At 41.9% G+C, this 24,405-nt stretch overlaps 1 protein-coding gene across 1 annotated transcript in view; it reads left to right on the plus strand.

Moving 5' to 3' along the window:
- The first annotated feature begins 757 nt into the window (after positions 1–757).
- The window catches only part of LOC143298075 (organic cation transporter protein-like), a 33,146-nt gene continuing 9,498 nt past the window's right edge, over positions 758–24,405 (plus strand). Inside the window, exons 1-7 of the mRNA XM_076610755.1 lie at positions 758–949; positions 13,861–14,238; positions 17,625–17,776; positions 18,564–18,894; positions 19,460–19,563; positions 22,053–22,207; positions 22,834–23,002. Of these exons, the coding sequence (XP_076466870.1) occupies positions 13,924–14,238; positions 17,625–17,776; positions 18,564–18,894; positions 19,460–19,563; positions 22,053–22,207; positions 22,834–23,002 (1,226 nt within the window). The 5' untranslated portion in view covers positions 758–949; positions 13,861–13,923. The remainder of the gene's footprint in view (positions 950–13,860; positions 14,239–17,624; positions 17,777–18,563; positions 18,895–19,459; positions 19,564–22,052; positions 22,208–22,833; positions 23,003–24,405) is intronic.

The following is a 24,405-nucleotide window of genomic DNA, read 5'->3' on the forward strand; positions in this document are numbered from 1 at the left end:
GTGTCTTTTCATAACATATTTCTTTCTTATAACCCGGAATATTTACCATACCTTTCTCTTGAAGTCTTATGGTGGAGTCAGGACCCATTAACACACCAAGAGCAACATCACAACACACACACACACACACACACAGGGAATAGCTACCAAACCTTTCTCTTGAAGTCTCTAAGCGCGTTGGGTTACGCTGCTGGTCAGGCATCTGCTTGGCAGATGTGGTGTAGCGTATATGGATTTGTCCGAACGCAGTGACGCCTCCTTGAGCTACTGAAACTGAAACTGAAACTTATGATGGAGTAAAGACCCATTAACACACCGAGAGCAACATATTCTGTTCGTAGCGAATTGTGTTGTGGCGTTGCTCTTGGCGTGACTCACTCCGGACGACGGACCGCTATAACGGTTTTGACAATTAATTTTTTTTCCATGTTTTCCTCATGGGGTAGCATAAAAATCGCAGCCACACCACTTTGACCTTGGTGCTCCACATGACAAACTAATCTGCATACGTATCGAAAATGGCGTCGCAGGCAGTACAAGTGGAAATTTTTGGAGCAAACTAGATCACGACAGTAGATTTTTACTGCTGCTGAAGTGATTGAAATGCTTCAAACTGAAGGTTTTGACATCGACGAGATTGATGAAGACGTTGAATAAAGTATCTGCAGTGAAGAAACCTACCAGCAAGAAGGTACTGACAGTGACTCAGTTTCTGAGGGCTGTGAACTGACCTAAGGGATGGGGGTGGGCGTACACACAACGTGAGGAGAAGGGTCAGTTGGTCAAGTACAGCTAGTTTCATTCAGTTACTCTGTGCTCTGTATTTTTGTGATTTTTTCCCCCAGCCCTAACAAATGGGTTGTCTGCAGGGGAAAGCAAGGGAGAAAACTATTCGTCCGGAGTGAGTTATTAATGGGTCCTGGCTCCATCATAAGACTTCAAGAGAAAGGTATGGTAAATATCCCGTGTTAAAAGAAAGAAATTTGTTATGAAAATTAAGATCCTGGGAGTAGGTGGGGGAAGAGATTGAAAAACGAGGGGGCGGGGGAGAAAAGTTGGAGAAGTGGCAGAAAAGGTGAAAGCTATTATTGGCTGTGATGACATGTCAAGCATCATCCAATGAGCCCAACGGGTTTGTGTTGTGGTGTTTATTATTGTTATCATGGGGTTTACTATCAAAATTTCCCTTTAGTCCTCCGTGAATTAATGTTTCTTTGCTACTGGCCCCCGTGGGTCCTGTCTGGTATCTTTCCAATTACACATTTCAAGAAAATGTTAACACTGTTGTTTTATTCAAAAGTCTAACCATCCCTTCGGTTTTCTGCTGTGCTGGTTTCTGAGAGACTTAACCTTAATGTTTGTCCATGCTAAATCGGCAGTACCCACATTTCTTCCCCTCCACCCTCTTTGTGACTGACGAAGTGAACGTCCACGCCTTGTTGTGAACACTACTCACTACGGGGGGTAAACGTGGATATTGCCGATAAATCATGGTGAGTTTCTTTTCGCTTTGGTCAGAATGTTACTGTTCAGTCAGCAGCCAGCTGTAAGAAGCAAGCCCGTAGGACACTCCTTCTTCTTCTTCTCCGTCCTGTAGCCTCAAGACCTCAAGACCTGATGACCTAGCAACCAGTTCTTTCCATTTCTCTCTGTTCTTCCCTCTCTCTCTCTCTCGATTGGGGTGTTGTCCTCCCTCCTCATTTTATGTCTCCTTCCTCCTTCCTTGCACTGTACCAAGCAACAAGGTCTTGGCAAGTCCTGCCGCGTGATCCTGAGACGTGTCCATACCATTCCGATTTTTGTTTCTTGACTGTTGTAAGATCATCATGGGATCCGATGGTTTTACTGACTGTTCTGGGTTTTTTGGGGGGTGTTTTTTTTCCACTTCTTTATTGATGATATGATCTCTGTAGGACACGCCGAAGAGATTTCGGAAGCATCTCATCTCTGTGACCTTTCAAGAACACCGCAGTGCAAAACCACTGTCGCTTGCTTTTATGCTAACCTCCCCTTCCGAGAAATGAAATGACTAACATCCCATGAATGAGAGACTTACAAACTCACCCCTTCCCACTTATGCCAGGTGCAAATCAGTTTCAAAGTTTAAAAAATTATGTTTATTTTCATTTTTTTAAGAAAAATTAATATACCAAAGCTTAAGATTTGTTATTCATTTTATTGTAGCATATCGTATATCATCCAGTTTAGGAACGGGTCCAGTTTTCAATCTTTGGATTTACTATCAAGAGTTTTATATATATATATATATATATATATATATATATATATATATATATATATATATATATATATTTGCGTGTGTGTGTTAGTGTGTGTCTGTAAATATATATATATATATATATGTATGTATGTATGTATAAAGAGAGGGGGTAGGGGGGTAGGGGGTATGTTAGGATATGCTGTCGGCAAACATTGTGACTTTATAACGTCCCAACGATCTTTCTTACCTTTTTTTTCTATTTTCAACCAAGGTGAAAAAGCAGCATAGATATGCAAACACCCTGGTGGATGTTTCAAGTGCTCCCTGTGTCAGATTCGACCTGGGCTGACCAAGACAGACAATCTGGCGTGCATGGTGGTCTTAGACAGACAGACAGAATGGCTGAAAACTAATGTCTGAGGCCGTTCAATAAGTGTAATTTATTGTATTTTATTGTACTGTACTGTACTATATTGTGTTGTGTTGTACTGTGTTGGATTCGATCGGATTGGATGGGATTAGACTGGATTAGATAACTTTTCTTTCTTAATAAGATTTATATGTGTGAATTTGGTCTGCTGTCTCTCTCTCTCTCTCTCTCTCTCTCTCTCTCTCTCTCTCTCACTCTCTCTCTCACTCACTCTCTCTATGGGAGAGTCCACCGCTACAGTGCTATATATTTCTCTGTATTTGTTTTACTGTCACAGTGGACTTTTCCACAGAAATTTACCTTGTGTTGCCGTTGGTTGTTTTACGTGCGCTAAGTACATACTGCACACGGAACTTCGGTGTATCGTCTGATCCGAAAGACTGACAGCCAGGCCACCACTCAAGGTCTAGTGGAGGTGTGGGAGGGAGGGTGTTAAAAACCCTGGTCCTTGTGGGAATCGAACCCATGGGCTCGCGCTTCCAAGTCGAGCGCTTTATCACTGGACCACCACTCCACCGAGTCTGTGTCAGGGTGTGACATTAAACGGCTCACCTTGTGACCCTGTCAAAGAGGGTTTATCAAGCTTTAGCTCACTGAGATTATTGGTCAGCTCAAGAGACAGAGATTTATAACTTCAGGTCACAAAGATAGGCTGACGAGAAGCTTCTACGAGCTGAAGGCTAAGGGGTTGTACGTTTGATGGCCCACTACATGGACACAAAGGCAAATAGCAGAAAGTAGTAATGCTCTTCACTCCACTGCAAGGTCAGGTTTGCTGACTGACGTCAAGGATCCTCCCATCCTGTTGCTGGCGTACACACTTTTCGCTGTGATGGTAATTTATTTACAGCTTTGTCTTTCATGAAGGACTATGACTGACAAACTTGGAGGCACGATTGCATTTGCTCTCAGTACTGCAGCTTTGGGTTATTGTTGGCCTTTGGGGACCATCCAAAATCCTAAAGCCTAGCCGTCTTGGCTCGGAGAGTGAGGGTGAAACTTGGGCGAGACACTTTCCACGATAATCAAATTCTAGCCCAGATAGGACAGAGTGTCAAAAGGGACAAAACTATCATACAATATCGCTCTTTTATGGTGCTAGTGGCTGAGGTCACATGCCCACTCTCTGTTGGGTAGCGTGTTCTGTGGGCCTACTTTCTTTCATTACACACACACACACACACACACACACACACACACACACACACACACACACACAGAGAACGAACAAAACGAACGAACGAAATTTTATTTCACGAGAGTAAGGGAATAAGCACAATTGCTTTTTTACATCCGGCCCTCTGGGGGTGGGGTGGAGGAAAGGTAAGAAAAATGCATGCACAAAAGCAAATTCTTCACACACAAGTTTCAAGTTTTAATTATCCTTTTTCTCCTACTGGGGTATGGGGGATTACTGCAAAATAATGTTTTCATGCCCAGAACAAATATTTCCAAATACACAACAATGTCACATAAAAGTTGAGAAAACGCAAATGTCTTTTAACTCCAAAAGTGTAACTAGGCAACATTTGTAAATCTAATAATCTTACTTACAGCTAAAATGACTTTTTTGCCTCCTTTGAGCATATTACAAAAATTAAAAACCGATTTTGGAGACAAATATTTTAGGAACATATCTATTTCGTAACTGATCATAACTGGGTCATTCCATTATAAAATGAAACTCATCCCCAATCACAGACATGTTACAAACCTTACAAAGCCGTAGCTCTCGTGGTATGCCTTTGTGTCTCCCTGTTTCTGTTTCCAGCTTATGATTACTACTTCGAAATCTGAAGAAGCTGATAACGTAATTATCAGACATTTGACTTATATACTTTTCTCTACCAAATCCACTTTTGAAATTTCGATAATACAAACATTTAGTAATCGCCTCTACAGCACGTCTCCATAGATTTTGAAAACTATCTCTCAAAGCAATGTTGACATTCTTGCAGAAAGATTCCCTCTCTGAGAAGAATTGAGCATCCCAAACCCAGTCATACCCTGTTTCTATTAAAAATTTGTCTGATATAACTCATCCATTTTGAAGAATAAATACCATTTCGATATAAATCAAGTAATATCAAATATATTTTCCAAGAATATTTTTCTGTGTTTGATATTACTAAGCTGGTCCAAAATCGAACTAATCTCATTTTCACTAACAAACTAATTGGATAAATACCAGTTTCTCCATAAACAATTGGGGTCATAGTATTCCTGTTCAGTTTGAACAAGCGTTTCAAAAATTTCAATTCTAATTTTTCAAGTATATCTACATTTTCATAACCCCATATTTCTGCACCATACAACAAAATAGGAAAAATCATGGACTGGTACATGACCAGAACGATATGTAAAGGTAAATCTTGATTTCTGGCTGACTGAAGTAACGGAAAAATAGCTTTTTGAGCCTGTTCATAAATCACTTTTTTTTTTAGCTTTGTAAAAAGTTCCGTTTCTACTAAATTCGATACCAAGATATTTAAAAGAATCGACAACATCCAAACATGCATCACCAAACTTAAAAAACAGGCTTTTGCTTTTTTGTAGAATTAAATATCATCACTTTAGTTTTCTTCACATTAACCACTAGTTTCCATTTTAAACAATATATTGTGAAAAAACATTGAGGGACTGTTGTAATCGTTCTTTCGTCTCCGAAAGTAAAATTGTGTCATCTGCATACAAGAGTACAAATAATCGCATGTAACTATCTAAGTCTGAAATGTTAACATTCAATAAAAGATCAATAGATGGACTCTTATGCTCAGTTAAGTTGACTCTAATCATTGAGATACAGCGAAAAACCAAAGGCGAGAGAATTTCTTCTTGTCGTACACTTTTACAAATGCTAAAGAAATAAGAGTTTTCACCATTTAAAAACACACATGACTTAATTCTATCATACATGTATTATACGCAAGTGAGTAGCCTTCTTTGACTGAGAGATCGGTTTAACTTGGTAGTCATTATATCATACAGGTTCATTATGACACGCAAAATTTTACCATTCACGCCTTCATGGACAAGTTTTTGCCATAACCCACTTCTCCAAATTGAATCAAAGGCTTTTTTTTAAATCAACAAAAGCACAATAAAGTTTCTTCTCTTCTTTTTCGTGGAGAAAATATCAATTAGTGATTTCAAAACAAACATTTGATCTAATGTAGAATGGGACTGTCTAAATCCTGCTTGGGCCCCTGAAAGTATATTGTTTACATTGATATAATCAGTCAGTCTAGCATTTAACACTGTAGTGAATAGTTTACCAACACAGCTGAGCAGAGTTATAGTAAAGTGTATCACCTTTACCTTCATACGATGGCAATATCAAGCCGGATAATAATAATAATAATAATGGATACTTATAGAGCACACTATCCAGAAATCTGCTTTAGGTGCTTTACAAAAACGCTTTTGTTAACATAAAACATTACATCTATGTTACATACACATATCAAAATGTGACTACACACACACACACACACACACACACACACACACACACACACACACACACACACACACGCACTGCATACATACATTTTAACATACATGTCTAACAGCTACTCTAACACATACGCACACATAGGCAGGCACAAACTTACATAAACACACGCACACACAATACACATTCATATACATGCATGTAGTTATGTACACATACATATGTATACAGACATAATCAAGTACAGCTAACGCAAAGAAAGTGGACCTGCCACAATTGAACTTACTGCTGAGGGAAAAGGTGAGTTTTGAGACGAGATTTAGAAGATGCGAGGGAATCAGAATGACGGAGGTTATCAGGGAGCTTGTTCCACGTCTTTGGCGATTGAAAAGAAAACGATCTGTGTCCATAGGTCTTACTTCTGACGTGAGGTATCATGAGAAGTCGAGTATCAGAGGAAGAACGGAGCTGGCGAGACGAGGTATAGATATGGAGGAGTTCAGAAAGATACTTGGGGCCAGATCCGTTGACTGCAGAAAAGGTCAGAGTGGATAGCTTATAGTCTATTCGATCAGAAACAGGCAACCAGTGGAGAGACTGAAGGAGCGGGGAAACATGGTCAAATTTAGAAGCTCTGCAAATGAGTCTGGCAGCGTTATTCTGAATTCGTTGGAGTCTGTCTAACAGATATTTGGGAAGGCCGGCCAAAAGAGAGTTGCAGTAATCCAATCTTGAGAGAACCAGAGAGCATACAAGTGTCTTGGTTGCATCGGATACCCATTTTTCTGGTACCACGCCTTCGTCCAGTACCTTGTTAAATAATTTACAATATGTTTCTGTCAGCAAAGGAACGCTGTTAATGATATATTCATTACGAATCCTGTCTTCACCAGCACTTTTGCCTTTCTTCAGTCTTTTGATGGCAGAAATAATTTCATCTTCAGTAATACGTGCATTCAAAATATCATCATTATCCTCTAAATTGATAATGTGCATTGCCGTTGTACTGTCAATATGTTCATTATCATTAACGTTGAGGTTGCTGAAATGGTGAAACATGTCTTCTAAATTTATGGGAAATGATGTTTTCTTTTTCTTTTTAATTCTATTCCATATTTCTCTTGAATTGCATTTGCGTAAACTTCGTAGTTCTCTGTGACATTTTTTCTCCACGATTTTTCTGCTTTCTTTAAAACGGACTTGTAACTTATGCTGGCTCTTTCGAGCCTGTCTCTATTTTCACTAGAATCTCTCTTTTTTTAAACTCTGTGTTTAGCTTTAAAATTTTCTGATCGGCTTCGTTGTGGAATGTGGAATCAAACCAGCTGCAACTATCTTACGTTTTGTCTTAGAAGTACGGATTTCATATGTCCCAAGAGTATCTTTTGCCGTCTGAATCAGAATGTTTGCGAGCTTATCATTTATGACGTCAATATCATCAGCAATCGATTGCGTAAGCTCAGCGTTAGATAAATTTTCTTGAAAAGAAGCAGCCTTTTCGTGTTCCCATTTTCGTATTATTTCATTCTGACCTGTTAAATTTGATGTGGCACATTTTTTATGACACGGTTTGACAACTGTTTCAGTATGATTTTTATGATTCAATATGTGACACTCAGAGACAAGATCAACGGGCTGTGCACGTCAGATAATAAAGCATCAAATGGGGAAATAGTAAAATCTGTTATTTATTTATTTATTTTTTTAAAGGGGGATCCAGTCATGTAGTCAACAACAGTACAGCCATTACTAGTGAACATTCCGATTCCGTCATCTCTCCCTGCTCTTCCATTATGAATATACAATGAAGACGATTTACACAAGTCAATCAATCTATACCCATAGTTGTTTGGTCGACGATTATCTTGATTATGTCTACACTTAACTGGATATAACTGCTCATCTAAAACATTGATCAAATCATGGAATTGACCTTTACTATCGCTCTGATGTTGATCAATAAAATCTTTCAAATTTTTTGTATAAGCATTAAAGTTACCTGCTAACAGAATATAAAAATCATATTTACTTTGTATATCAAAGAGCGTCTTTTCAACGTCATCAAACATATCAACACTACTATACACTGATCCTTCAGGAGGGATGTAAACCACTCCAACACACACATCTTTATCATATCCCGTTAAAGATGATTTTATCATGAACCATGCCGAGTTGTTGTCTTTGTTTGGTAGAGTGGTTATATAATTACAATATTTCTTTCTGTATGCAAAAGCAACACCACCTGAGCACACACACACACACACACACACACACACACACACACACACACAAATAATTTTTTTTTATTTAAATAAATAAATAAAAACGAAAAAAGAAAGAAAAATCACGTCTATGATTAAAACCGTTCTGCACATGCTGTTTTTCATCTCGCCGCACCGAATACACATACAAAGCAAGCAACATCTGCATGATCCGACTTTTCAGATGTATAATCTAACCCATTGCCTTTTAATCTGTCTAGATCACACATCAAATGAATTCAGAATCAAATTTCAATGACAACCTCATAGATGTAGGCTTATTGGTAAACAATAGTTTTACCGTTTCACACGATTTTGTTAAAATTGTTCCTTTTCCCATGATAATTCCCATTTCTCTCTCTCTCTCTCTCTCTCTCTCTCTCTCTCTCTCTCTCTCTCTCTCTCTCTGTCGTCTGCCTATATGTCTGTCTGTCTATCTGTCTCCCTCTCTTTCTCTGACTCTCTCTCGCTCTCTCCCTCTCTACGTGTGTGAGAGTGCATAATTATGTGTGTGCGTGCGTGTCTGTGAGTGTACGTGTGTCTTTTTAAGTTCTTTTTTCCTTCGTATTTTATTAAAACATAATTTGTGCCTCAGTGTGTGTGTGTGTGTGTGTGTGTGTGTGTGTGTGTGTGTGTGTGTGTGTGTAATGGTTTAATGTTCATTTTTCCTATGTATTTCATCAAAACCATGCTTACGACCTTATCTATTATCCTCGGAAATACAGAATTTTGTCTCGTCTTGTTTTGTCTCTCTCTGCGTGCGCGCGTGTGCGTGTGTGTGTGAATGCGCGTGTGTGTGTGTGTGTGTATGTGCGGATTGTGTCTGTGGTCTCCAAGCAGATAAGCTCGATCGTTTGCATACCTTTTTAGGCTTGTACAGCATTTTCCGTTGCTATATATCTAAACTATTTTTAGATTCGCATCTCTGTTTTGGTGTTTTTACATGGAAATAATCATGCGTGTGCGCGTGTGTTAGTTATTTTACTTTGTGTTATGCATACTCGTATATGTGAGTGAGTGTATACCAATGAATGCTGCGTTTGTGTGTGGTAATAACTTGGGGGTTGATTGTGTGTCTCACGTGCTGTGATCACTCCACACCGGTTCATGCTGGAGTTTGTCAGTTACGATCATCTAAGAGAGAGGGACAGCCAGACAGACAGACCGAGATAGAGACAGACAGACACACACAGAGAGAGACAGAGAGAGAGAGAGAGAGAGAGAGAGATCAACCGAATGACTAAAGTGAATTTTTTACTAAATTTTTGATTAAATTTCTATGTGGTTCTGTTTAATGATTCGTTTTAAACAATCTGAAAAAGGAAAATATTTCACTAATTTGAACATTGTAGTTAATTCCTGTCATCAACGGTCAACCATACGCTGTTTAAAGCAACAAGAACATCCTGAATACGTCCAGTCTATCGATTAAGCCACAACAAACGCAAGACCACTACCACATAAGTATTTTCGAATGCAGGTAACCCACGTTACCATTCCCCTGGCATCTGTTCCAGTCATAAACTGTATGTGGAGAGCCCAAGGATTGTCTGTACATGAATGTGCAGCGAGGGTAACTGATACGATGAACATATATAGCTCATCATGTGCACCACGTACTGACAATTAATATTTTAAGTGCGAACAACGGGCACAGGTGTCGGAAATGAAAGTATAAGAATTTTCAGATGATCGATGTATCTATAGTGTTTTATAGCTTGGTGTTGTTTAATAAGGGTGCTTTGTAACTGATGATTCTATGCCCTATTTCCTTGTGTTATATGGTTTGGTATTGTTTTATGTCGATGTTTACATTTTTTTTTTTTTTTTTTTTTTTTTTTTACGTTGAGTAGGAGGTATATGCAAACACATGGAAAAGCCTTCGTGGCTGACGTGTGATTCCCGCATTACAACAAAACAGTATATGCCGGAAGTGGAAGGGGATGGGGAAAGAGATGGAAGTTATATATCTGTGTTGATATTGTTGGTCAGTGCCTCTCGTTGATGTGAAATTGAGCCTCTCTGTGCAGTGGTAACTTTGTGTGTCATGTTGTGAATATATGTTTGGCGCTGCCACCTGTTTGATGCATACCCCTGCCTCCTACACGAGCCCGACTCAGCTTGAGAGTTAGGATGGGGATCTGGTGGAAGCATGGAGCTCACGGCCATGCGTTTTGATAGTCACTGATGAACGAGGTTCAGTTCTCCTGTCTAGCCGGTAACACTTTTCTAGGCATTTCGCCTACGACTGAGATTGTTGTGTGTCTTGGATTCTCTGCAGCGCTGGTTGCTAAGTTGGTTGGTAACCACTTTGTGAGGATAGATTTTCGTTTTTTTCGTTTTTCATCCAGGTGGCCGCAGGTCTGCAGTCAGTGTTCTGTGTGGTTCCAGCCATCAGGCTAGCAATACCTAACGAGCAGTGATCTTTCTACCATTGCCCTATAGCTTGTGTTTGTGTGACTCAGTGTGTTGCTTCGGTTCTCCTGTGGACTGTCGACTGTTCACTTCCTGTACCCAGCTCATCATTATCATCGTCGTTTGGTTTCATTCCCAAAGTTTCATCGTCATCGTCGTCTTTTCTTCCAATCTTCATGATGCTAGTCTTCGTTTCTTGCTTCTTTAATCATTTGTTCACCAGAATTCTTCAGTTTCTACCCTTTTTTGAGTGAATATATTCATACATATCTCCAGACACATGCCAGCCTTTTTTGAAGGATTGCGACCACCAAATTTCGTGTTTGTGTTCTCTCATTTATTCATCAATTCATTCAGTCATTGTTTATATCTACCATTATTGTAGGTTTTTTGCTCCTCGGTGTTAATGTGGCATTGAGCCCCTCTGTACAGCAGCTAATTTGTGTCAATGTCATGTCGTGAATGTAAATTATATTCAGCGTTGTAAACTGTCGTGCTCAGTGAAGTGAAGAAACTTCACGGCTGATTTGTTGTCTGCGGTTATCAGATATCAGGCTTGTTTACAGTCTAAAGTTTTGGGGACGTCAGTGTGAAGAGAGGGGCGGGGGGAGGGAGAGAGGTGGGAGTGGTGGCTCCAGTTGAGAGGGTGCTGTCAGGCTATGTATACCAAGGACCTGTGTTTGCCTTTATCCGAACGCTGTTGCATGGTGTGTGGGTGGCTTTTGATATCTGAGTCAGTGTGTGGGTCACAGTGGTTGTATTCTGGTGGCAGTGGCGTCAGTCAGCGTGAGTGTTTGAATCCGTCTTCATGTCTTGCTTGTGACCGTCTGTGTGTCTGTTTGTGTCTCCTTCTGTCTGGTTGTCATAGCAAATATTTCATCAGAATGATTGTACATACCAAAAAAAAAAAACAACAAACACATGCACGCACACACACACACACACAAACGAAAACAACAACAACAACAACAACAACAAAAACAACAACAAAACAAACAAACAAACAAGCAAAAAAATAAAAGGCAAACTAAATAAAAACAACAAATAACAACAAGATCAACAACAACAACAACAACAAAAAATCTCTGGCCTCCTGGTTTGATGTTTTCTGTTCTTTCATTTATTGAACAAATAAACCATTCATTATCTTTCTCTTCTGTTTAACTTAAGAATTGTTTATTCATTTTAATACGTTAAGACAAGAAATAAAATTAAAAGAAGAAAAATGGACAACAATATAATGTCAGAAAAAAAACCCATCAAAATAAAGTAAAAAATGAAATAGAATAAAAAATAAAAAGGAAGAAAACATTCAGCTTGCAAATGGAAAGAAAACATCCATTCAGCCTATGTAGATCCATGCTTCTAAATGCACATGTAAATACATGCAGTTAAAGCATGGGCATTACATATGCATCTACATATACACGTATTTTGACATATCATTGCAAGTTCCATGAAAGTTATAAAAGGTCAGTAATATTTCAAAACTATCTTTCAATGAAAGCTAAAATTTAATTTGGAAACCATAAAGTTCAGTAATATATCAAAACTATCTTTTAATGAAAGCTAAATTTTAATTTGGAAACCATATTTGCCTTGAAATTATTCATATTCCACCTTATCTTCACATTGTATTTGAAGTTCAAGTACTCAGACTGTCACAGCTTGTTCACCACTTTGCGTTTTTCAGTTGGAAATAGGAAGTTAAAAAAAGCAATTATTGCCTGAAAAATATTCAAAAGTAAGAAAAACATGTATTTTTTTTAAGTACTATCTGGAAATGGTGATAGTGATGAAATATTCGACCACATCATTCTATTGGCGAAACATAGAAGAAGAAAGCCTTTTATTTATTTATCTATTTATTTAATAATAATAATAATCATAATCATAATCATAATATAATAATAATGGTATTTATATAGCGCTGAATCTTGTGCAGAGACAAATCAAAGCGCTTTCGCACCAGTCATTCACACGCATGCATAATAACTCTAAAACTGTAGAAACTAAAGGCAAGGAAGGGCAGGCAAGGGAGGCTGTTTTGGGAAGAGGTGGGTTTTAAGGCCAGACTTGAAAGAGCTGAGTGTGGAGACTTGACGAAGCGAAAGAGGAAGTTCATTCCAATCGCAAGGTCCAGAGACAGAGAAAGAACGGAGGCCAACAGTCGAGTGTTTGAATCTGGGTATGCGTAAACAGAGTGGATCCGAAGTCGATCGTAGTGAGCGAGATGAAGTGTAGAGGTGAAGGCAGCCGCAGAGATAGGAAGGGGCAGTTTTGTGAATGCATCTATAACATAGAGTGCTGATCTTGTACTTTATTAGGTGTGAGACAGGGAGCCAGTGGAGATGTTGCAAAAGAAGAGTGATGTGCTCAGATCTTTTCTTTCTGAGGACGAGTCGGGCAGCAGAGTTTTGTATGCGCTGAAGGGACTGAATGGATGAAGCAGGCAAACCAGACAATAGAGAGTTACAGTAGTCAAGGCGAGAGAGAATGAGAGAAACGACAAGTCTAGATGTTGCGTCAGTGGACAGATATTTCCGGACGGCACTAATGCGCCGCAGTTGACAGTAGCAGGACTGACATGTCTGATTTTTTGCATCTATTTATTGTCATTATTATTTATTTATTTGATTATACATAGTATACACAAACACAAAAAAGAAACACACACATACACACACACACACACACACACACACACACACACACACACACTGGAAGAAACGTATATACGAGGGGTGCTTGTTACGTAGCTGAACAGAGAAATACTACAGGATCAACAGTGTCATACATTACATTGATGTCACAGCTATAATGTCAAATATAACTCCATTCCAGGAAACATGTTTTCTTCGGGAAGGCAAAAATTTGATGTGGGATAAAGGCAACGGTCCTCCTGAAGGAAACATGACACTGTCCATTTCGTCATCGTTGGTTTAACACACGCACGCACACACACACACACACACACACACACACACACACCAACAACAACAACAACAACAAAACATGTGAATACTGAACCCACATGACCGTTTCTAAAACTACTATTACAAGACATTGAATCCAGTGTGTTGCAGTGACTGATCCCCAAGCTGAGAGCTAAACAGACAGCCAGCACCAAAGCCACAGTATGGATCACGACGAGGAGGCAACACAGCCTTGTCTTCACACCTCCACCACCACCACCTCCGCCCCACTCCAGCACTCTCCCCCACTTCCAGGGCTGCAGGAGTGGAACGGGTCAGTCCATGGCAGCGAGGGGGAGACGAAGACGAAGGCCGGAGGAGTGAGGAGGGGAAGGGGTCACCAGAAAGAGCAGAGCCCGCCAAGTGGGGCAGACACCTCAGCTGTTGTGGTACAGCCTCTTCTCTCCCCAGACCAGAAGTCGCCCAACGAGGCCTGTCAGGCTGCATCCGCCGAAGTGGACTCCCATCACCCCCAACAAGTAAATCGGTGACATGTCATGACTAGCTGACAACAACAATAACAACACCAGCAACACCAACACCAAAACCAACAACACCACCAACAACAAATCGAATCTTATCGTATTTCATTTTAATGTAATATTCGTCTAATCCATTTCTGCGAATTGTGCACAACAGAGCTGGGGTTACACGAGCGCTCTTTGCAGCACTTTGCCTTCGCTAATGCAACCCAGCCCAGGTTTTCTGATTGGGTAAAACCGTACTCATCCCCTGCAGGAGGCCGATACCTTGACGAAAGGCAAAATGGGTTATTGAGTCTGTGAAGTAAGTTTGTCGACAGGCTTCACAGGACTTTTCCCTTGGTCTTTCACCGTAGAATATCTCTTGAGAAGGAACTGTTGCATTTGAAGGTTTACATACCTGGCTACCAACCTACATGCTCGCCTTCCTGCTTGTCTTCCTGTCTGCCTGCCTACTTACCTACATCCCTGTCTAACTGCCTACTGGTCTAATTACCTGATTAACTACATAATTATTGTATCCATCCATCCATCTGACCGACTGTCTGTCAGTCAGACTATCGATCTCTCTCTTAATTCGAAAGTTCTCTTTTTTTTAAAGTCTCAGTCCTTTCAGTTTACCCACATCCTGCTATGTTGCCCGTCTGACTCTCAGAGTCCCACGTACTGATCACATTTCTCATCACCTCCATACTCTGCACTGGCTCCCTGTTAAGGCGAGAATTGATTGCACAGTTGCGTGTTTCTGCTTCTCTGCTTTCCACTCTTCCTATAGTCTTTCTGATCTTACCAGTATTTACTCTCCCTCAAGAACTCCCCACTCTTCCTCAGACTGTTACCTTCTGAAAATTCTTCGCGTCATTACAAGAACCTATTGTGAATGCTGCTTCCTCTTTGCGTTCATTATTAACTAAAACATAACCTTGTCAAAAACCACCCTTAAGCATTCTCAGTCTCTTACTTGTACTTGCCAACTTAGTTTGCATGTATGAGGTAAGAGACATTGATGTGTGTGTGTGGTGTGTGTGTGTGGGGGGGGGGGGGTGTAAAGCATTCATTCTTATTATTCGGATCAACAACTGAACTGAGTGATATCATAGGATAATTACAATGTTAGCAAAAACGTATGTACATAATAGCGTACATGATTAATATGAGGTTCCAGACTGATGCACATTTCATGTGTCAGTGTCGGAAGTGCGTATGATAGTGAGAATAAAACGTTCGTTGTTAATTGTGCTGTTCTCGTGGATGGGACTCTAAACCCACCATTCATGTCCACCCGCCTGCTTTTGAAGTATGTGTGTAGAGAACTAGTTTGTCAGAATGACGTTCAGTTTATCTGTCACCTAGGTTACCTGTCATGTATGCCCTCGGAAGTCTCATATCTTCTGCCCATCACCCCACATCATTGTTTGATGATGTTCTGAACCCAGTGCTCTCACCATACGTCAAAACGTTATATATCATAAGTGAAAGAGTTGCTTTTAGGGAGGGAAAAACCATCTTCAGTTACCCCTTCTGATTTTTTTTCTTAACACTCACTTCCTTTCCGACAAAAAGCTGTATTTTAGTGCGAGCCCCTTGTTTGGAAATTACACACACACACACACACACACACACACACACACACACACACACACACACACACACAAATATAATTTTTTTTAAAGTCTAAGAAAGACAACTCTTGTATCTTATATGAGTAATTGGAATCACGCTGAATGTCCTTTAATTCAGCGCATGCCTACAGAACTTACTGTCATGACTGAGCGTCAGATCACGTACCAGTTCATCTCAGTTGATATCAAATAATCAAATATTGATATTAAATGAAGATAACCATAGCCATCCTGCAACGTGTCATCCCTGTTCAAACGTAGAAAACAAACAAGGTTTACTGCCACATGTCAGGCAGTAAAGGGCGTGATGTGGCCTGCGCATGTTCAGAAAACGAAACGGACAGAGGGTGTTCTGACTGATGCTGACGATGGAGCCATGGAATGTTCGCATGTTCTCAACACATGGTCTCTGTCTGTGCCGGTGTGGCAGCCTGTTCGTACCCCCACTGGTTTTTACCCCAGGTTCAAATCTGGCTAGCACACATTTATCCCGGGGTCTATATAAACCCAAGTCCGGAATGGCCCCTGGGGGTAAACTCCAGCGTCAGAACTGACACCCCCCCCCCACCCACCCCCTCTGAATGGAGTCTATATCCTCTCTCGTTATGGATATGGGGTTTATTCCAGTGTAGCTTGAAATGACTTCAGGCACAATAACAGAGTGGTCGGCTCTACCAAGGTAGGCAGCCTGTTGTGCAAATGACCCCGTGTTTGCAGAGTGCTTGGAGCTTGGTCTCTGACTGAGGATAGGCGCTATATAAGTATCCATATCATATCATATGAAATCTAGCCCAGTTGGAATCAATACAGGCTGTCAAAGTAGAACCCCCCCCCCCTCCCCCGCACCCCACGTTTGCTTACGTTAAGTTTTAGTGGAAAAGAGAAAAAAAAAAACAACCAAAAAAACCGAAGTGTTAGAAAAGTTTAACCCAGAACGACCCCCCTTTCTATCTCAATAGCTTAGAAAACCCGAAACCCTTGAAAACGGGTAAGCTCTAATTAGGGGTGGTCGATGCTGTTTAGCAAAAAAGGACCCCTCGGGCGTAAGAGGCAAGCCAATAATGCCCCGGGGTAAAACCCAGAGGAGGGATGGGGTAGAGGTGGGGGGTACGAATAGGCTGCTACACCTGATTTCCCATGTGGGCTATGATCATTTGGCCAGTGTCGAAATTTCGACGAGCAGTGTTTCACAGACGCCGTCAAATGTGCGCCATTGCTCAGTCCACACATACAGCGCCAAATGTGCGCCATTGCTCAGTCCACACATACAGCGCCAAGTGTGCTCCATTGCTCAGTCCACACATACAGCGCCAAATGTGCGCCATTGCTCAGTCCACACATACAGCGCCAAATGTGCGCCATTGCTCAGTCCACACATACAGCGCCAAATGTGCGCCATTGCTCAGTCCACACATACAGCGCCAAATGTGCACTATTGCTCAGTCCACTTTCAAAGTCCAGAGCTCTGGAGGTTCTGGATGGATCTTCCATCTCATACCTACATACCACCGCAAGCAATGTTCCAAAAAGCCAAAAAAGAAGTATATGCACTGACCTCCCATTCTGCGTGAGTTTTAACTCTGAGCTGGGAAGGGGAAGCGAACTGTCAACTTGTTTGTAGAAGGATTGTATCGTTTCGTTCCAGTCTTGGGTGACTGTGACATCTATTTTCCGGTAGAGAGAGAGAGAGAGAGAGAGAGAGAGAGAGAGAGAGAGAAAGTCTGTGTGTGTAATGGAACGTGGACATCGCTGCTTCAACAGGGTGACGTGGTGACGTATGACGATCTGCTGACGTCACTTGGGCACTGGGGACGGCACCAGAAGCGCTTGTTCTGTCTGTTGACTCCACTGACTGGCTGGTGCGCCATACAGATACTGATCCCTATCTTCATAATGGCTGTCCCCGATCACAGGTGATCGATGATGATGATGATAATGGCGACAACGACGACGGTGACAACGATGATGATGATGATAATAATAGTAATAATACTAAAAAATGATAACAATTATAAGAAGAAGGAGAGGAGGAAGAAGAAGAACACAAAGATGATGATGAAGCTGAAGAACGCATAACTTTATTTCTCGAAGATTAAGATTTTAGGAATCGCTTATTTTTTCACAATCTGTCTTTGCTTATCTACATCCACTACAAAGTATGTGCACACAAACATGCATGACGAAGACCACACACACACACACACACACATTCTCTCTCTCTCTCTCTCTCTCTCTTTCACATGCATGCATGAATGCACTCACGCACACGTGCACACACGCACACAACGCGAGATCCTAGCCACTAGACTATTAGACATTAGACACACATGTCTAATATCACTTTAAATTGAACACACACACACACACACACACACAGATTGGCAGTCAGACAGGAGAGTAAGCCACATCCACGCACCTTGATGGACATCTTTCCTCGAGTGTGAGACAGAGCCGTAGGGACCTCGATGGCCCTGAGGAAGGGTGTGAGAATGGAACACACTGCACGCAGTGATACAAATCAGTCGACAGTTTGCTTCCTTTTCCTAGCTCCTGATTTAAAACACGCGGAGTGGGGCGGAGGTGGGGTCCTAAGGGGGGAGGGGGGGGGAGGTCTTTTGCGTGTGTGTGTGTGTGTGTTCTGATGGTCATGACGTCAGATACAACTATCATAAAAAGAACATAACAAAAATCATGTGACAGGTGCGCCTTGCCCAACGTGACCAACGACACGTGGCACGTGCAGGGGGCTGGGCACGCCTCCCTTCTCAACCTCTCCATCCCCTCTTCCCCCTCCTCGCCTTACGACTCTTGCCACCTGTACCACCCCTCCCCTTCCTCCTCCTCTCGCCACCGCCTAGTTTACGTCACCAGTGACAACGCATCATCTTCCCATGACGTCATGGCGGGGGGAAGGGAAGGGGAAGAAAGTGGAGAGGAGGAGAGAGGGGGAAACAGGGAGGTAGAAGAGAAAATGAGCTGCCACAAGTATGTGTACGACACCTCCACCTTCGTTTCCACCATGACCTCCGAAGTGAGTTTTTTGTTGTTGTTTGGGTTTTTTTTAATTTAAATTCCTTCTTGTGTGTTTTTGTTATTGTTGTTGTTGTTGATTTGGCCAACCATATCTGTACATTAAAACAGAATGTCACCCAATCCAGTCGAACCTAGTCTAGCACAGCGCAGTCCAATCAAATCCAGTCCAGCATCATTCAACACGATTCATCCCCTCCCGAGAAAACGCTACAGAACACAGCATTATACGGCATTGTCCAATCAAATAGAGTAAAATAAAACGCAATGTATTACTAGCAGCAACAGTCGTGGTAGTTGTAATAGTAAGCAGCAGCAGCAGCAGCAGTAGTAGTAGTAGTAGTAGTAGTGCCGGCAGCAAAATCAGGAAAAGAAGTAGTTGGCAATGATGACAACAGTAACAACAGCAACAGTAAAACCACCACTACCACCGCCACTATCAACGCCATACCTGCCACTATCACCACCACCACTGCTTCTATTACACTAATACTGCTTCTGCTGCTAAAACAACGGCTTCTGCCAATACCACTGCTGCTGATGATCAAGTGCATGATCTCTTTCAGTTGAACTTGGTGTGTGATCGTGCTATGTACCGCTCTCACGGGCTCATGTGTCTGATGCTGGGCAGTATGGTTGGTGCACAGGTCGTCGGCTTCCTCTCTGACGCGTACGTCTTTTATGTCATAGTCATTGTTGTGATATTCATCCTTCCTGCTGTTGTGGTCATATTCATCCTTCCTGCTATTGACTGATTGATATGGATATTTATATAGCGCCTATTCTCGGTAGGAGACCAAGCTCTAAGCGCTTTACAAACACGGAGTCATTTACACAACAGGCTGCCTACATGGGTAAAGCTGACTGACAGCTGCCAGTGGGCGCTCATCATTCGTTTCCTGTGTCATTCCATCAGATTCCAGGCACGCACACATACACACTCAGACAAACATGTAACATTTAACATTTTACATGTATGACCATTTTGTTTATTTATCCCGCCATGTAGGCAATTGTGGTCATATTCATCCTTCCTGCTCCAGACTTTGACCTGTATCATACAATTTGTGTCTCTAATTGGATTTGGAAACTGATATCAGTCATATGAAGACCACGAATAAAATCATTAAAAAAAAAGAAGAATCTTTTAACAGATTGACGCGAGCTGTGAAGTTAGTGACTGGTCACCAGACAAGCCAGGCACGAACTGACGGCGTAGACGCTATCTTGCACAGTCAAACCGTAATTCTGTGGTGTTACCCTCCCATGGGGTAGAATAATCAATGCCGCCATAGCCATATTTACAGAGTTTGTATTTAGCTTGGTTCGAATCGCGGATGCCCAAGAGAAATGCTGACTATTTCGCTGCTTTAACGTGTTTTAGTTCTGGTGGTGTCACTGTGGTGTTAAATCGGCGGAACGGTGGTCTAGTGGTAATGCGCCCGACTGGGTAGCGCGTGTCCAGGGGTTCCTGCCTCATTCACGGACCTGGGTTTTTATTCCTTCCTCCACCAGACCTTGAGTGGTGGTCTGGGTGACGTTCATTTGGGTAGAGACGGTGAAGTGAGGCCCCGTGTGCAGCACGCACTCAGCACACGCAAAGTAACCCACGGCACCGGCAGCAGTGTCCCTGGCAAAATTCTGCAGGAAAAAGACAAATACACCTGCAGACAGAACAAAAAGAAAAAAAAAAAAAAAGGTAGCGCTGCAATTCTAGGATGCGCTCTCCCAGGGGGAGATTAGCCCAAATTCCACACAGTGAAATCTGTTGTGACAAAATGTAATACGATACAGTTCAATACAATGCGTCCCCACCAGTTCCCCCACTTTCCTTTGATGATCATCCACATCAGCCACATCACCTGAAATGGATGTCGAAGTTTACCCTGGATGTAATTAATTAACCAACCAACCAACCAACTGGTTGACTGATTGACAGACTGACTGACTGACGGGTTGAATGTCATCCTCGACGGAGGTTGTAATGAGGTTAGTTGCACAAGCAATTTTAGTTTGAGCTAAGTTTTCTTAGAGGTAAGAAAAAAATTAATTCTCCTTCGCAAAGTTTGCATAGCGGTAAGAAATTTCTTTATTCTTCCGCGCAAAATTTGCTTAGCGGTAACATTGATTTTTCACTTAATCGACTGATGGATTGGTGATTGAATGGGATGATGTATCGCTTGAACGACTGGTGGACTGGTTGGTTGATATATCACCTGATAGACTGATGAGTTGGTTCACTGATTGGTTGACGTATCAGCTATTCGGCTGATGGATTGGTTGATATATCATGTGGATGACTGTGTGGCTGACTTGTTGATGCTCCGCTTATATCACAGTTTGACATAAGTTTACAATCGGACCAAAACCAAAGTGGGAGCTGTATTATTAATGGTTTCCCCAATGCAATGGGAAATCATTTACAGTTTGGCCTTTTGTAAAGGACGATGACTCTCAATCTAGGAGGCAAAATTGCACTGGCTTAAACTTAGTCTTTAGGGCTAGTTGGTCTTTGGTAACCATCCCAACGCCGACTGTCAAAAAACCGTCTTGGCCGAGAGAGTGGGGATATTACTTGGGCAAGACGCTATCCTCTATAATCAAATCCTTGCCCAGATAGTTGGGACAGCAGTTGCCTCTTCTGCTGTACTGATGGTCATATTCGGACACGACTGACTATCATATATCACTTGATCCACTGATGGCTTTGTTGAATGATTTGAGCTGGTGTATCACCTGAAAGACTCATGGATTGGTCGACTGATTGGTCGATGCATCACTTTGATCGACTGGTGGATGGTTGCTTGATGGGTTGATGTGCCACTTGATCGACTGATACATTGGTTGATTGGCTGGTTGATGTATCACTTGACTGACTGACTGACTGATTGACTGATGGTTGGATGGATAGATGAATGGATTCGGTTAATGTACCACTTGATCGACTAATGGGTTGGTTGATTGGCTGGTTGATGTATCACTTGATTGATTGACTGACTGACTGACTGACGGCTTGCTGGATGGATGGATCGATTGATTGGTTTGGTTAATGTATCACTTGACTTGATCGACTTTTCGATGGGTCGGTTGACCGATTGGAATGACGTATCAACTGATCGACTGGTGGACCGATTGGTTGACTGGTTTTACGGTGCGCAGGCTGGGCCGTCGATCGGTGCTGATGGTGAGCATCGTGGTGTACCTGGCCGTGGCAGTCGGCAAGGCGTGGAGCCAGAGCCTGCCCGCCATGATGATCGGGCATTTCCTCACCGGGCTGTGCACGCCGGGCTGTTTCGCCGCATCCTTCGTCATGAGTACGTGAGTTGTGGAAGGTGGTGGCAGCATGGTTAATTCAAGGCGCGCTTATTGTATTGTATTTGTATTGTATTACTAATTTTGGTCACAACAGATTTCTCTGTGTGAAATTCAGGCTGCTCTCCTCAGGGAGAGCGTGTCGCTACATTGAGAGCGCCACCCCTTTTTTGTGCATTTTTTCCTGCATGCAGTTTTTTGTTTGTTTGTTTGTTTTGTCTGTTTTCCTATCGAAGTGAATTTTTCTACAGAATTTTGCCAGGGACAACCCTTTTGTTGCCGTGGGTTCTTTTACGTGCGCTGAGTGCACTGCAAGTGTAAAAGATTATTCTTGACCATTCTGTACCAATGTCCCTGAAACAGAGAAACATTTCCTGCCCAAATGTCCAAAATACGGTGAACCCAGGAATGACTTAATTCCCTATAAATATTACAGACATCTGTCTATGTTTGAATTTGCATTACTGATGGCTGCTGAAAACAAACCAATAGATATGAAAGTTGTGAACTTCGTACATAAAGCTCTTGCCATTAGGAAGCAGAGATTCATTCTGTTTGTGCACTCCATTTGTAAAGGGCCAAGGCCTATACAATCAAACCAGTTGTGTCCTTGTGTTCCCCGTGACAGGTGTGGAGGTGGTGGGAGCCAGCAGGAGGAGGTGGATGGGTTACGGGCACATGGTGACGTGGGCCCTGGGCATGGTGCTTCTGGCGGGCCTGGCCTTCCTCCTCAGGGACTGGCACTACCTGCAGCTGACTTCAGGTCTCATCGCCCTCCCCTTCCTCTCCTACTACTGGTATGTGCTCTCATTCGTCGTGTTTATTATATCAAATCTTATTATATTACATAAATCATTATATAAAATCATGCTGTATTATATTGTATTGAATCGTATTGTTTTTTATCATATCATATTACATTATTTCATTTCATTTTATTTTATTCATGTTTTGTTTCGTTAAATGGGCAGAATTGTAATATATATATATAAAATTTTTTAAAATACAATAAAAAAATTTAAAAAGCCATTTTGTGTCTAATTCTTAACCATTAAAGTTTCAATCAGTCAACCAACCAGTCAATCAGTTAGTCCATCAATCAGTCATAACCTCTTTTATTTTCTTCTCCTCCTTCATTCTCTCTTCTCTTCCTCTCCCACTACTGGTATACTCTGTCTCTCTCTTCTATTCCACTCATGTCTCTTGTATGTCATCACTCACTCTCACTCTTTCTCCTCTTTCTCCCCAGTGACTGGTATCCTCACTCTCTCTGTTTTGTTTTATCTCCCCCTCTTTTCTTACTTGTATGCTCACCCTAACTCTGTCCTTCTGTCTCTGTCTTTCTCTCCCTATTTTTTCTGTCTCTGTCTTTCTCTTCCTACTGTTACTGGTTGGTATGCCATCCCTCACTCTTTCTGTCTTCTGTCTGTTTACTGTCACAGGTAGTCCTCTTCACAGTCTCTATTCTTTTTCCTCTATTGTTGTCACTGGTAGCCCTTTCCCACTCTCTTCTCTTCCTGCTCCTATTACTGGTATGCCTTCCCTCACCGTTTCCTCCCTTACTCTCCTGTTACTGGTATGCCTTCCATCTCTTCCTCTCCACATTACTTGTATGCCTTCACTCACTGTCTCTCCCCTTACCCCTCTATTACTGGCTTGTCTTCCATCACTGACTCTCCCCTTACTCTCCTATTACTGGTACGCCTACCTAAGCTGTCTCTTCCCTTCCTCTCCTGTTACTGATATGTCTTCCATCACTGACTCTCCCCTTACTCTCCTACTACTGGCATGCCTACCTTCATAATCTCTTCCCTAACTCTCCTGTTACAGGTATGCCTTCCCTTACTGTCTCTCTTCTTAGTACTTGTTCTCCTATTACTGGCATGCCTTCCCTCCCTTCCTCTTCAAATTCCATCACTGTTTCTTCCCTTCCTCTCCTGTTACTGGTGTGCCTTCCTTCACTGTCTCTTTCCTTACCCTCCTATTACTGGTATGTCTCCCCTCACTATTACCCCGCTTACTCTCCTATTACTGGTATCTCCCCTTACTCTCCTATTACTGGTATCTCCCCTTACTCTCCTATAACTCTTCTCCTCTTCACTCCCTCTCCTGTTGCTATCCTTTGGCTGGTATTTCCTCCCTGTGTCTCTTTCCTCTTCCTCTGGTATTACTGACAGTTCTTCCTTCACTCTTTTCCCTT

Source organism: Babylonia areolata, chromosome 23 (assembly GCF_041734735.1).
Source record: "Babylonia areolata isolate BAREFJ2019XMU chromosome 23, ASM4173473v1, whole genome shotgun sequence".
NCBI lineage: Eukaryota > Metazoa > Mollusca > Gastropoda > Neogastropoda > Buccinidae > Babylonia > Babylonia areolata.